The 15,792-nt window shown below is 38.2% G+C and overlaps 1 protein-coding gene across 7 annotated transcripts in view; it reads left to right on the plus strand.

Moving 5' to 3' along the window:
* Positions 1-15,792, plus strand: part of ESRRG (estrogen related receptor gamma) — a 693,205-nt gene that overhangs the window by 522,371 nt on the left and 155,042 nt on the right. For all 7 annotated transcript variants that reach the window (XM_070385515.1, XM_070385512.1, XM_070385517.1 and 4 more), the window contains one exon: positions 343-459. In XM_070385515.1, coding sequence (XP_070241616.1) covers positions 343-459 — 117 coding nt within the window. The remainder of the gene's footprint in view (positions 1-342; positions 460-15,792) is intronic.

Raw genomic sequence — 15,792 nt, forward strand, 5'->3', positions numbered from 1 at the left:
GAAATAATCTGCTGGGAAATTTCTTTTCGATCCCAGGATTCTGGGAGACTGCTGCTTTGCTTGAATGGAAGAAGCATAATGTTTTAAAGGCTAATTTTAAGCTCAGTTTTTTGAAGAACTTCACTGTATATCTCCTCTGTAGCTACTCATCATTCAGTGCATCTTCAGTGGTCGTAGCTGAGCATCTGGCTTCATGATATTTGCGACACCCTCATGATTCCTGTTGACATTTATTTGAGGGAAGAGGGCAGAAGTAGCAGAGTTGACATTATCAGGGGGATGCTCAGATTGCCTGGGTCTTGCAAACCTAACAGCTTCTTTTCTTCACACTCTGTGTTTTAGGTAATATAGAATATAGCTGCCCTGCCACGAATGAATGTGAAATCACGAAGCGCAGACGTAAATCCTGCCAGGCTTGCCGCTTCATGAAGTGTTTAAAAGTGGGCATGCTGAAAGAAGGTAAGGCTGGGTGCTAGTGGCCTTGTGCTTTGGGTTGGGGATGGGAGGAGGGGATGTACAGGGAATTTCAAAAATGTTAGAGAAACCGGGAAATGCTGGGGTCACAGTAAGTACCCTGAATCTGGTGGCAGAATGCTCCTTCTGTACGCCTGAGCTCTTGATCCTTCATGCCTGCTTGACATCGACAGGGAGGGACAAGGTAGGACACGTCTGATGTGCAGCTAAACCCACAGGTATGTTGGCAGTGTGGGTTCTTTTCATCTTTGCAACTTGCAGAAAGCGGAGGGTGAAGAGCAGCTAAGAGGCTACTTAGTCATTGTCGTTTTGCTTTCTTCTCAGTACTACATATACAGCGAGAGCCCCTCATCTTTACTGAGGTGTCATTCATAAAAGTTGTATATATTTAAAGCATATGATTTGTATTTCATTATATATATATGTATAGTGGAATAATCACCATAATCAAGCTAATTAACATATCCATCATTTCATTTCATATGTTTACCTTTGTCTTTCTTTCTTAAAAATTAATCTTAGATGTAAAGCATTTGTTTTTCTTTTCTAATCTTATCTTAGGGACTTATTTTCTACTATAAAGACTTTATAACAGTGCTATTAAAATTGTTGCTTTCAGTTGGGGATAATAGCAACAAACACAAAACAGTAACAGTGAAGATGTATTTTGTGCTAAACAAATTGCCTAAGTACACACACCAAACAAGCCATAGAGACAGGAGCTGAACCCAAATAGATTCTAGAATTCATTCAAGTCCTTCACTCATACTAAAGGTCCTGAAATCTTTGTATGTTTCAAGTATGTCTAGTGAAGCTTAGAGACAGAGAAAAATTGTTCTTTTCTGTGGGAAACCTCAGTTTAATTTTTGGTTTATTTTGAATGTATTTGCATGTATGTATGTGCTTTTGTAGATGTGAATTTTACATACTACATTTAGATTTTACTGTTTCTTTCTCTTCAGAAAATTTGCCAATGTTTAAAATAACTGATAATTTTATACAGTAACAAAATTAAAATACAGTGATTGAAGTTTGAAAGAAAATGAGGTAAATTAAATATTTAAATGTGTTGTTTTTATTGAGTCATAGACTGTCTTATTCCTGGGGTCAGCCTTATGAATTTGTATAATTTGTTGTTACTGGAGATCACCTATTTTTTTTCACTTTTAAATCCGAGTAGATCCAAGTGTTTATTTCCCATGAATGAACCAGAGCTTCAGTTAGCTATGGCATCAACAGATCTCATAATTTTTCCTGGCTTTTTCTTCCAAGTTTTTTTCTGTGAACAATATCATTGGAAGATGAGTAGATCAGACAATATTTGGGTACATGGAATTCACTCTGTTTTTCTCTTGTTCACTAAGATGTAACTTCTCCCTTAACTAAGAACAACTTGAAGAAAAATTGTAAACAGACAAGTGTGTAACTTTATCCTTAAAGCCTTATGGAAAAAGAAAGAAGATATTTTGCCAAAAATAAAACAGAAAGCAAATTGCCTGCAGCCACATGGATGGACCTAGAGATTATTGTCACACTAAGTGAAGTAGATCAGAGAAAGACAAATATCATAGGATATCACATATATATGTGGAATCTAGAAAAAAAAATGATGCAAAAATAAACTTTTTACAAAACAAAAACAGACTCACAATCATAGAAATCTATGATTACCAAAGGGAAAATCAAGGCGGGGTGGGATAAATTAGAAGTTTGGGATTAACGGATATATACTACTATATATAAAATAGATAAACAGCAAGGACAAGGAACTGTAGCACAGGGAACTATAATCATATCTCATAATAGCATATAATGGAAAAGAGCCTGAAAAAGATATGTATATATATAAATATATATAATGGGATCACTGTGCTGTACACCTGAAATTAACACATTGTAAATCAACTATTCAGTAATAAAAGAAGAAAACAAATTACCTATTAGAATGATTATATATATTTTATATAAAATATGCCTATTTAAATTTTATACAAATTTATATTTTGATAATTTATATTAGTATGCACACACTGGTGATGCGTGTATGGAAAATGGAAGAAAGCACAAAGATTGGTAACAGTGTTATACTGGTGAATAAAATTAAGGATGAGAAATGCTTTTGTTTTTGCTCTATAGCCTTTGGCACTGTTAGGAGTTTTCCACAGTGACCGTGTCTTACATTTATAATCCATTTCCTAAATATTTAGTAAGTTGCTCTCATATGCCAGGCACTATTCTAGGCTCCAGAGATGCAACAGTGAGAATGATGGATGGTGTTGCTAGAGGAAGCTTATGTGAAAAATGCCAAAAGGACAGCAATTTTAACAAAGGAAAACATAATCTAACAGTAACAACCCAACTCATAGGACAAAGAGTTTTCCTCTGAGTTAGAACAGCGGTGATAGCTGACGTTGTGGTGGAAAACCTTATCTTAGTGATTGCCTTTAAACCCAGTAACAGAGTACCAGACAAAACATATTTCAGAGTGTCACAAGTGATTGATTGATAGTCACTTTTGGTCTTTGTTATCTTTATGTTGCCACTTAATTGAGCTGTGCACACATTCATGTCAGTTGTGTCTGACTCTTTGCATCCCTGTAGACTGTAGCCAGCCAGGCTCTTCTGTCCATGGGATTCTCCGGGCAAGAATATTGGAGTGGGTTGCCATGCTCTGCTCCAGGGGACCTTCCTGATCCAGGGATCAAGCCCATGTCTCTTATGTCTCCAGCCTTGGGAGGCAGGTTCTTTATGATCTGGAAAGCCCCTAGTTGAGCTATAGAGACGTATGCTTATTCAAAAAGGCTTAACTTTTGAGTTTGGAGTTGAGGAACCTCTATTTTTCAAAAGCAAATCAGTGTTTTAAAACTGTTGTAAAAGTAATGTATCAATTAGCACTTAAAAAAAACTTTTTGGCCATACCACGTGGCATGTGGGACCTTAGTTTCCCGACCAGGGATTAAACCCACACCCCTCTCGCTGAATGGGTGTCTCCTCAATTTGGATTGTTTTTTCAAAAACTAAAGTACATCGTGATATGCCTCCATGTCCAATAGATAGAATTTTTTTTCATTAGTTTGATTTTACTGCTACAGTGTACTCACCTATTTGTCCTTCCAGGTTTAAGGAAGAAGTAGAAAACATATTTTCCCTTAAGTAATTTTCCCCATGGTGTTTTCAGGCAGGCGCAATCTTGAAGGGTGGTTAGAGTGACTGAAGAGGTGTGAACTGTGTTTAATTAAACATTGTTGGTGAAAGTAAATGGGATGGGTGCTTATCTATAATTCACACCTCTTCAGTTGCTGTTATCAAGCCTTTAGAGGGACTGTTTTCAAGGGAATTGCTGCTATTGCTGATATACTCAAAAAATAATTTATTTTCCTTTACTTCCTTGTGTGCACTTTGGTGGAAAAATATCTCTAAGCCCCCTCCCCCAAAGAGAAAAGAGGGGATGGTTATGAGTAAATATGGAATACTCTTTTTTCTTTTGTCCTTAAAAAATACAGTGAAATATTGTATTACACACTGCATATAAATGCACGATTATATTGGGCCATCTCCTTGCCTCAAGACTTACCTTCTCAGCCTGGAGAGAATGATACTGTCTTAAATATATCTTTATGGATGGAGAGGGATTTCAGTCCCATGCAGTATGTCAGAGATCATGATGTAGTAAATCTATTCAAATGTAAACCTGTTCAATTCAATTACCAGTCCATAATAAAATTTGCCTCTACAACCCCCGTGTTGACCACAGCAGTCCATACAGGCTGATGGCACAGCGGGTCTGGAAATTGACAGACAAAATCTATTTAAACAAAAAACAACATTAGTTCTAGAATCTGAAATGAAATCAGATTTCAACAGCTTTGATGGGAACCTTCTTTCCTTTAACAGATATTTTTATTCAACTAGCCAAGTGCATCTTAGATAAAATGCTGCCTGAGGGAAATGAAGACATTTTCATTAAAAAAGGGGTTTATAGAAAAATGAAACTTCCGTTCTTTTAAAAATAATAAGCCTTGGTTTTATTGACTGGCATTTCTACTAATGATGTGGGACGAAGGAGTGGCTTAATCAGTAAACAAGTTCAGTTGCTTCACACTGTATGGGATTAAATTCTTTATAAGACGTGGCTTCTCATTAGTACCAGAATCCTATCCAAATGAACTATGTTTGTCTTTTTGTTTTTTAGTTCTGTTTTTTTTTTTTTTTTTAAGATTTGTTTTTGGATGTGGGCCATTTTAAAATTTTTCATTGAATCTGTTACAGTATTGTTTTGTTTTGATTTTTTTGGCTATGAAGCATATGGAGTGGGATCTTACCTCACCAGCCAGGGATGGAACCTGCACCCCATGCATTGGAAGGTGAAATCGTAACCACTGGGCCACCAAGGATGTCCCACATGTTTGGTTTTACTATTAGAATTTCTGAATCAAAAAATTGTTATCAATGGAAGCAAAGAAACAGTTATGTGAAGAAAACGACAAAATTCAACAATAAAGCAAAACTGTGAGAAGTACAGTTAAAAAAAAAACAGAAGTAGCTTGTTTGAATCCAAATAGTTGCACCATTTCTGCATCCTGAAAAATCCCCTTCTCTTTTCTAGGTTCTACGTTCCGCTAAGGAATGATGGGCCAGGATTATTTTTTTCAGCATTATACCATACTGTATGTCAGGGAAAACCCATCTATTACAAGATATCTGGTCTCAACATTCCCTTTTCATTTTTTTCAGGTATTGTTTATTTGAAGGAGAAAACAAGAACTAATCAAGGTGCACCTATAAATCTGGTCAAGATTTATTTTTATTTTGATCTCTCTCCCTTAGTTATTTAAAAGGTATTGCAGGACATACAGGTTCAGTTTTCCCTCTGTCAGTGGCAAACAGAGACATTTTATGAAAGCAATAATTATTTTATTTAGGTATAGAATTCACTGATCAAAGATTGAAGAAGGGCTTTTTGTTCGTTATTGGCGTGATGGGTTTCACCTTGGCAACTCAAGTATTTTTCCTTGACTCTTGTAGGTGAAAACAAGAGATGCACATTTGTGTACAGTGTTATATTCCTCAGCTAAGCAAGCCTGCATGCCACAGTACAGATGAAGCCAGGCAACATGGCAGACTGGTTTGGTTATTTCATGACAAGAGAGTATGCTTTTTGCTTTTCCCTAAAAAAAAAGAGTTTACTTAACATTTCTAATCATCACTTTTGTCATCTGAAAAATGGTAGTGCCAATAATTATATTTGCAAATAAAAAGTTTGCAAATAAACTTTTATTATTGCAAATAAAAGTTGTTGCCAATATCCAGTAAGATACTGCAGGTTAGGTGCTCAGATTAGCAAGTGGCCCAGAATCAGGAGCAGTTCAATGTTAGCTATCATTGCTGGTCAAACTTTATGGTCAGGTGAACCTAGATTCAGGCCCCGGCTCTGTATACTCTTGGACCTGGGGCAAGGTATATGACCTCTAGGACTCAGTTTCAGCCTGTTTATTTATAAATATAGAATTTAATCCTTTGTCTACCAAAGAAAATGGACAGAACACACACATTTTTAAATGTGTGCAAGAAGACATATAAGAATTCTACTAACCTCTTAGGTACATTAAATTTTACTGAGGTAATTTTGATATCAGAGCATCATGGAAAAAACTGAGGAGAGAAATAAGTTTTAGCACAGCTCCATATTAACCGAGTTCCTCCCATGTATCTGGCAAAACACTGTGTTTCTGCTTTTGATTCTGGTTTTTCCACTACCTTGCATTGTTGTTTTCAGTCCATTCAATTCTGTCTTCCTTTCCATACATGCTGGGGAGCAGTTAAGCTAGTTTCTTTCTCATATCTTCCATTCCAAACTTCTATAAGTTTTGTTAAAATAATATAATGTCAGAACTTTCCTAGTAGTCTAGGGCTTAAGACTCCATGTTTCCATTGCAGGGGTCATGGGTTTGATCCCTGCTCAAGGATAACTAAGAACCTACCTACTGCATGGCATGGACAAGAAAAAATGATACAATCTCTATAGGAACATAATACTAAAATATTAATTTTCAAGTGCCTTCTAAGTACTTCCTCTGGAGAAAAAAACAAATGAGTCATTAAAACACAACAAATGATACAGTTATGTGTTTAACTGATAACTGTATTTGCCTTTATAAAGTAAGCTTCTGTTATAGAGGTGCTCCATATAATCCCCTACTTTTTAAAAATCTGTAATACCATGAAGATGCCAGGTAGACAATTTACATGATATGGTAGAACTGTGAGTCTTCTTGTTCAGGATCAAGTCAAAGCAGTGGCTGGAAATCAGCATTTGAAATGTTATTCAGCGTGGAAAGGGCATGGGATATTACAGTTTCATTATCAGCTTAAAACCTCATTGGGAAAAGTGGGTCCCTGCATGTCAGATTCTCATTAATCAGATGAGGAGCTCAAGGATCAGAGTTTTAGTAACTTACCCAAGGTCCCATTGCAGATCAGTGGGTATGAGATGAAAGTCCTATTCCCAGGTCCCTCCTGTAATTGTATCATAGCATGTTTCAGCCTTGGCCCAACAAGGGTCTTTCATTCTCCAGCTGTGGGTCGATTGCCCAGCATCTCAGCAGAGCAGGCCATCTGTGACCTGAAAGATTCATTTAAGGGTAGAGAAGATGGGAAACAGTGCTGGCACTCGGGAAACAGCAGAACTTATAGGTTTAACAAGGGATATGTGCCCAAGATACTGGTATTAATGGCATTCATAAGGAAGGGACTTTTCCTTAGGATTCTGAATGGGGAAACCAGGTTTTTCACCTGGAGTTTAATGAGGTCACTGAAAATGCAGATGATTATGGGGATCCGTCTAGGAAATGTCTTTACAAGATAACTCAGCAGCTGGAACATTGGGCATATAGTGAGTTGGAGAAGGTTTTGTGTATCAGGAGTGGTGGAGGGAAGAATGACAAGGTTACTGTATTGTATGGAACAATATATTCAGGTCCATTCATTTTGGTCAAGATGAGTTACTGTCTGTATCTAGATAGGTCCCTGGGAAAGAAATTAGCCTGGAAAAGTTTGAAAATCTAGAATGAAATCTTTTGTTTTCATTTCTTGGTTCTCTGGTATTGGGTGGGCCAGAAAGTTCATTTGGGTTTCTCCATGCTGCCGCCGCCAAGTCGCCTCAGTCGTGTCCGACTCTGTGCGACCCCATAGACGGCAGCCCACCAGGCTCCCCTGTCCCTGGGATTCTCCAGGCAAGAACGCTGGAATGGGTTGCCATTTCCTTCTCCAATGTATGAAAGTGAAAAGTGAAAGTGAAGTCACTCAGTCGTGTCCGACTCCCAGTGATCCCATGGACTGCAGCCTACCAGGCTCCTCCATCCATGGAATTTTCCAGACAAGAGAACTGGAGTGGGGTGCCATCACCTTCTCCGGGGTTTCTCCATAAGATGTTACAAAAAACCCGAATGAACTTTTGGGCCAATCCATACCTTAAAAGGGTCATGCCATCTATGCCCTACTTAAATCCTTTGACTTTCCAAATCATTTAAAACCCATCAAGAGTTGCCAGTCTCTATAGAGTGGAATGCTCTCATCTTTTGCTCTGTCTCATAGATTAGTAAGACTGACCTCGTGTTTAGGAAATGTTTGGGTAGGAGAAAAATGATAGAATATAGAGAATTCCTCCACAGTAGAGGATGCATTGTCCAGAGATCCTGTTTATTCTGATCTATCTCATCATAATCCATAGGATATCCTTCCTATTTCTACTTTTTAGTTTAGAGAAGGCATCATGTGTGTGTCCCCATATATACATAAATATGAGACCGAGCACAGATTATATGTTTATTCATTTAGCTGCCATTATATTTCTCTGATCAGTTGTCTGGAACCCCCAGGATGTAAAGAAAAATTATCCCAGAACTGTTTTCCCCCAACCACAGCTTGTGTCTTGATTTATATATGGCAGTGGGAACTCTGAGAGTCTTCTGGGTTTACCCTATCAGCAGGAGCAGCAAAGAGCAACTAACTTGTCTAATTACCCTTCTGTTTCATATCTTCTATTTTAATAAAATGTTCTTTAAAGACTGTAGCACTTTCCAGGTAGATTTTCTTTAAAAAATACAAAAGCTACTCAGGCCATTTATTAACAAGCAGATTTGTTTTTGCTTACTTAAAGAACCTGCTTAGTGCAATTTATCCTAGTGAAATATCTTTTGTAAAAACCTCTGAAGAAGACATTGCCAAGGTGAATTTTTTTTTTTTCTCCAAGTCTAACATCATTATGCTGCCAAGTCGAAAACAGAAATTATTGGTAGGGAAATTTGGGTTCCTACTGCCTTCAAAAAGCAGAACAAAGAAAAAGAGAAAGCTTTAATGGTATTCAAGGAAAATATTTCTGTGTTAGATGACAGTTAATAGAACTGCATTGACCTCACTGGTATTTCTTGCACTCTCTGTTGTAATATTATCCTAAGAAGCTCCCTCATTAATGCAGAGTATTAAACAAAACTCCCAAGTTATAATATAAGCAATAGCAAAGAGCACCTTTTTCGTGAGCTTTGTCTTGACATTAAGCCGTTGGGAATATACTTAAGGTGCCATGAAAACTTATTTCATGTACAGTTGCTGCACTGCCAGATGGTGGCTTTTTTTTTTTTTTTTTTCCTTGTGCTTTGTTGGTATGAAACCTGGATAGTCTTGAAATGAATAGCAAGATTTCGAGGGTAAGAGTAATAACAGTTACTGGTGAGCGCTTAATATGCCGTAGGCTATGTGCTCTGTGCTCTAGTTGGATTTTTTTTGTTGTTGTTAATCCTTACAATGACTTCCAGAGTTGGGTATTTCCCCATTTCACAGAGGAAAGAAAAACTTACAGAGATTATGTTACTTGCCAGAGTTCTCACAAGGCTTGATAGAGTCAGGCATTCCAGCTCTTCTGCCTATATGCTGTATTTGTTTAATACAGTAGGAATATTCAAGTGTATATTTAGCTTGGGATTCTTCAGAAGCTATGGGTATTATGAGATACTGAGCTCTTAAAAGATTACTTAAATAAACCCTTTTTTTTTTTTTTTTTAAACTAGGGCTCACTCGATTGCTTTGCGTTCTTCACTTACTTTCCAGAAATAGAATGGACTGTGTCAAAAGGCAGTGAGTTTCCCATCAGTATGAGAGCTGATGCAGAGAACAGTTTCAAGGATCATGTAGGGATTAGACTAGAAGAACTTTCATGTGACTTCGCACTCTGAGATTCTTGAGATCGCAACATAAACTTTAGAATAACTTGTCAGTTATAAACTGTGTGAATAAAGTACCAGCTACACGCAAGCTGTTCAGTTCCTGGGAACCCAATTTGAGAGTTCTCTGTTTCTGTTAGTGCATGACATCTTATTTAAATCCCAATTAGAGCAGAGGGGAACATTTTGTTCTGTGACATAGTTTTACTCTCTGGCTCCAATTTTTAGAAAGCCAAGTTCAGAACAAATTTCCTTTGAAGTTTTGCTTTTGTAAAGAGGAGTGAGTGTGATTCACTGACTTTGAGTGTCAGTCACCTCAGTTGTTTGGAGGATGTGGCCAGAGTGGACCTCTGGGATATTACAATCTTATATGTCTTATAAATGAGAAAAATTGAAGTACTAATGTTTTAAAGATTTGTCTATGATTCTGTATATAATCCACGTGAGTTTTGGACTATCACAAATTCCCCATGGATCTCTGGTTCTCTGGAACCGTTTTATATTTATATATTTGTCAAAAATGACAATTACATTAGAAATGAAGCGGATAGATTCTCTCCTGTGAACTTAGCAAAGGCAGCACTGAGAATTATTTGAACTGAATAAATCTGCCTTCGCTCGCCGCATTTGTGTGAGAGAGGACAGAAAGATTGAAATTATAAGGAACGGTTCTTTTAGCTCCCTTCCTCGTGTTTTAATGGGAATACTATTAAAAGTTAATCATTTATTTGATTGTCCTCATTTGTCATTTCCATTTGTGAATTTGAAATAGGGAGCCAGCATTTATCTACTACGCTACCAATTTTTATTCCTCTTGGATTATTAAAAATCCCCAATGGGTTTTGCCCCAAGGGGGAAAAAACCTGCTTCAACATTTGCTCTTGCACCAGAAGTCTAGTGGCAGCATGGTAAGTGGTGAGGGAGCGGGGAGGGGAGGCCCCTGCCATTTAGGACTCTGTCGGATGTGGAATTTTTTCCCCACCAGCCTCCAGACAACATATTTTTATTCCTTTTCACCAGTGCCCACATATATCCCCGTGGCCCTGTTGTTTATGGCATTGGGTTAAATTTAATGGAATTCTCTGATGCACATTTGAATAAGGCCTGCTGAATGAAGAGCTTCACGGTTTCATTTCCCCTGGGCACCATTCCTAACTTGTCAGTTACCTTTCTGGTCACCTCAGTGTTATCCGAGGAGGCATCAGACAGTGTTTTTGTACACTTCCAAGTCTCCCTCCAGTGAAAGCGAGAGCTGGGTATTTCTTGAGAGATCGTTCTGGAGTTTCGTGTCTCTCTCGCTTAGTAGGTTGTCGAGCCACCAACCAGCTTCCCTAAGGCAAGCTGTCTGCAAAGGAACTGAGCCAGCTGGCTTGGCCAAGGTTGATCAATGATGAGCGGCGGGCCGGAGTCCAGGTTCACAAAAGCCACTCAGCGGAGAGTAGGTCAGCGGCTTCCCCAAAGCCAATGAGCTGGCAGAAGTCGGAGGTGCCTGGTGCTCGCCAAATTCCCTGAGCCTGATGGTACTGGTGGGGAGTCCATCCTTGGGCTTCCTGGCAAACCAGACTTCAGTGAATGGCAGATTGTGCTGTTTGAGAGCCAGGGTGGCTTTGTGGCCGGGAGAACAGATACCAAGACTCTGCCACTCCCACCCAGCCTTCCCCCGCAGACCGCACAGCCCCAGCGCCCTGGAAGCCACTGCTCCCCAGGTGCAATGGAGTTCAGCTGATTATCCACATCCTCAATTTGTTTTCACCTGACTTCAGCTTTAATTGCTTTTTAATGTTGACATAAGGATGAATCCTCGGAGAAGGCAATGGCACCCCACTCCATTACTCTTGCCTGGAAAATCCCATGGACAGAGGAGCCTGGTGGGCTGTCGTCCATAGCGTTGCTAAGACTCGGACACGACTGAGTGACTTCACTTTCACTTTTAACTTTAATGCATTGGAGAAGGAAATGGCAACCCACTCCAGTGTTCTTGCCTGGAGAATCCCAGGGATGGGGGAGCCTGGTGGGCTGCCGTCTATGGGTTGCACAGAGTCGGACATGACTGAAGCGACTTAGCAGCAGCAGCAGCAGCAAGGATGAATCCTGCCATTCACAGGAAATGTCCTGGAAGTGATTTTGGAAGCAGGAAGCTTGATAGAGACCTTTGACAGAAGTATTAGGATTTCTGCTCTTTGCAAACCCCAGTTGGAAGAGCCCCTTCTTTTACATGGTGGTTGGGATGCAACAGGGGTGCGATGGCAGAATTCAAAGGGAGGATTTATTAGCGATCGCCCTTGGGTTAACCTGCTTCTCCAAGGATTATGCGTAGTCTAAAATTGTAATTTGTTGTTTAGCTGCTAAATCATGTCTAACTCTTTCGTGACCCCATGGACTGTAGCCCGCCAGAGGCTCCTCTGTCTATGGGATTTCTCAGGCACGAAAACTGGAGTGAGTTGCCATTTTCTTCTCCAGTGGATCTTTCTGACCCAGGGATCAAGCCCAGGTCTCCTGCATTGCAGGCAGATTCTTTACCACTGAGCCACCAGGGGAATCATAATCCCTTCCCTATTTTTCTCATTGATTATACATTTTCAGCTGTGAAGTCTTTTCTATGTAGGCTCCATACTCCTAGTTTTACACTCCTGGACTACTTTACTAGCTTTTTTTTCTTTTTGACTGGAGTATAATTGCTTTACAATGTTGTGTTAGTTTATGCTGTACAATGAAGTGAATCAACTATATGTATACATGTATCCTCTGCCCCCATCCCACCGCTCTAGGTCATTGCAGAGCACCAAGCTGAGCTCCTGTGTTATACAGACAGCAGGTTCCCACTGGCAAGCTGTTTCACACATCATAGTGTATATATGTCAATCCTAAACTTCCAATTCATCCCACCTTCTCCTTCTCCCCTCTGTGTCCACATATCTGTTCTCTATGTCTGTGTCTCTATTCCTGCCTTGGAAAGAGGTTCATCTGTACTTTTTTTTTTTTTTAGATTGCACTTATATGTATTAATACACGATATTTGTTTTTCTGACTTACTTCACTGTATGACAAACTCTAGGCCCATCAGGCCTTTGGGGATGAGGGGAATTGAAGGAATAGACTGTAGGCAAGATTGAAATCATTTGCATTACCTTGTTTCACTTAGCATGTGTTTCTGCTTATCTCTGTAGTAAATTTCAGTTCTGTTTCTCTCTCGGAAGTCAACTCCATTTCCTCCAACCTGCCTTTCAGATCTGAGCTACAAAGAGTTTTCCTTGTGGACTCTTGAGCCCTTATTTAGTGGCTTCTCTCTGTCCAGTTAATTTTCCCCAAACTTTTCTCTAAGACCTAACTTTATTGAAACACAGAACTTCCTCTCCTTCTTATTGCCGCTTTGTTTTTTGAGCATTTTTTTTCGTTCCAAAATTTCTTCTGAAAGTGAAGCTTCTTCACCAGTGTAGTGAGTTGTCATTTGGTGGTTCTGAAGCTTATGACCTTTGTCATTGTCTGCCCCCCGTCTCACCCCACCTGGATTTACCCCTCTGCTCTCTTAGACATTTATCTCTAGGCCTATTAAGTCTCTCCAATATCAACATTATCATAATCATTAGTGTATTTGAAGCCAATTAAATGGCAATTACTCTGACCTTAGCCACTCTTAGGTTATTATCAATTCATGTATAATTTGGAAATATTTGGATAGAATGTGGATTCTGGCCGTATGGTCTAATTGATGTAAATACCTCTATGTGCTGTCCAAAAAATACACCCTGTTCATTGTAACAGAAAGAATTGAGGCGGGGTTGTTCCTCCAAGAGCTTCTTTCTAACAACTTATGGACCCCAATCATATGTGTTCATCAACCCCATCTTCAAGTGTTTTCTCATCCACTTTTTATCCACGCCTTCAGTGAATACTTTCGAGGCATGCTTCATACCACTCACTTTATTAACGCCAGGGTTAAAAAGTGAACATGAGAGGCAAGTTTCTGCCCTCATGGGGTTTATGATCTATCATCATTAATCATATGCCTGCTTGTTTATAATTATACAGATTTTCTCCCTTTCTGAATTTTACCAGCCTTTATATTCTGTTTTGTACAATTTAGCATTTTGATTTCATATTTTCTGTGTAGGGAAGTAAAAATAAAAGCTTGATGTCTCAGATCAAATGGAGTCTGTGACTGTGAATTGAGCCCTTGAAATGTGTCTCATGCAAATAAATTGTTGAATTTTTAATTTTATTTAATTTTATTTAAATTAAATGGTCCCTCAGGGCCAGTGAGTAACATAGGGGACAGTGCTGAAATAGAATCTGAGTTCAATCCAAACTTTCTTACTTGCTGCGTTATCTCAAACAAGGTGCTTGACCCTTTATCTGTAAAATGGGGGTTGTAATTCTAACTGCATCACAGGCTTGTTTGGAGGTTTAAATGAGGTAATCGATGTAATGTTCTTTGGCATAGTGCCTAGTAAGCAAATAATCTATAAGAAAATATTGTGTTAGTAATATTTTATATTCTATTAGTCACTTTAGCATTTACCATACAGTAAAGCATAAAGATCTTCAGAATAGACTATGACACCTCATAGTGATCACTTAATAGGTGCTCAGTAAAATATAACTGATTAATTTTTTTTTTTTAGCCTAGTTTAGTAGGCTTTGAGTTACATTATTAAAACTTGAATGCAGGGATAATTTTTTCAGAATGATTTTTAGAAATAATTCTTGTACTATCATCACATACAAGTCACTTTTATATTTTTCTTTATATGTGTGTGACTGTGACAGAATTATATTTCAGAAGTCATGTTGTGTGAATTCTTATTGAGTACCCTGATGATACAGCAATAGATATATCCTGAATTTCAAGAAAAAGATATTTTTCATTTGTCTTGCCCATAGATATTTGATATGTTAATGAATTTAAATGAGAAAACTAAGACCTATTTTTTTAAATTGAAATATAGTTGATTTATAATGTGTTAATTTCAGGTATACAACAAAGTATTAAGTTATACATATGTGTATATATATATATATTATTTTTCAGATTCTTTTCATTAGAGCTTATTACAAGATACTGAATATAATTCCCTGTGCTGTATAGTAGGTCCTTGTTGTTTAAAGTGGTAATGTGTATATATTAATCCCAAACTCCTAATTTATCCCTCATCCCCTTTGGTAACCATACATTTGTTTTCTATATAAGATGTATTTTAAATATAAATAACTCATATAAATAACTTGCCTAAGATCACAAAACTAGTAAATGGCAAATCAGAATTCATTCCTGATTTCTCAGACTCTGAAGCCCATATGTTCTACTGATATTCATAATGGAGTCTTTTGGTTTTTCTCTTAATTAGTTAATCTTTCCACGGTGTCAAGATTTGAAATATTATTTCCGGCACATGGAAGCCCCTGCTGTCCGCTATTACCTCCTTTTATGAGCAAGGAGACCTTGATTTCAGGGAATAGTTTTGGTGGCAGAACTATCTGAATTCCAGAATTGTTCCTTGTGATAGATATGCTGAAACAAGAGCGCTATGCAATCACAGGACTGTTTTCTGATTTCTGTAAATGTTGCTCTCTGTAGGACCACAAGATCATTTCTTAAAATTTCTACGTAGACTGTTCCTACTTTTTCTTAGAAATCGTTTGAATCATGTTGGAGTTGCTGGTATCTCTGAACTTCACCCTTTCCAGGTAGACTATTATGGGCTGTTTAGCAGAAGAGACTGCCACTGCATAGTATCTGCGCCCAAGAGGCAGTCCAGGGCATCATCTGATGATTTCATTTTTCTGTTTGTAGAATCACTTTCATATTCTGCAGTCAACAGGTCCAAATGTATTTCTCAACGATTTCGTGTATGTCTGTGGGTCTCCCCAGAAGTCATTAATTAGAATCTGGAGAGGACAGTGTAGAAAAATAAAGCTCCAGTAATGGTGATAAAATAAAAGGAACAGCAATTCAATTCAGTCGCTGTATGCCTAGGAAATATTAGATAGAGAATCTCCTGGTTATCTCACAAATCTTTTAACTATTTGGTTATGTGCTCCAGCAGAGAAAATCTATCAAAAGTTTTGTTAAGGTAGAAAAGAACAAAATCCCCCAGCTTTT

Source organism: Bos mutus, chromosome 16, assembly GCF_027580195.1.
Source record: "Bos mutus isolate GX-2022 chromosome 16, NWIPB_WYAK_1.1, whole genome shotgun sequence".
NCBI classification, from domain to species: Eukaryota; Metazoa; Chordata; class Mammalia; order Artiodactyla; family Bovidae; genus Bos; species Bos mutus.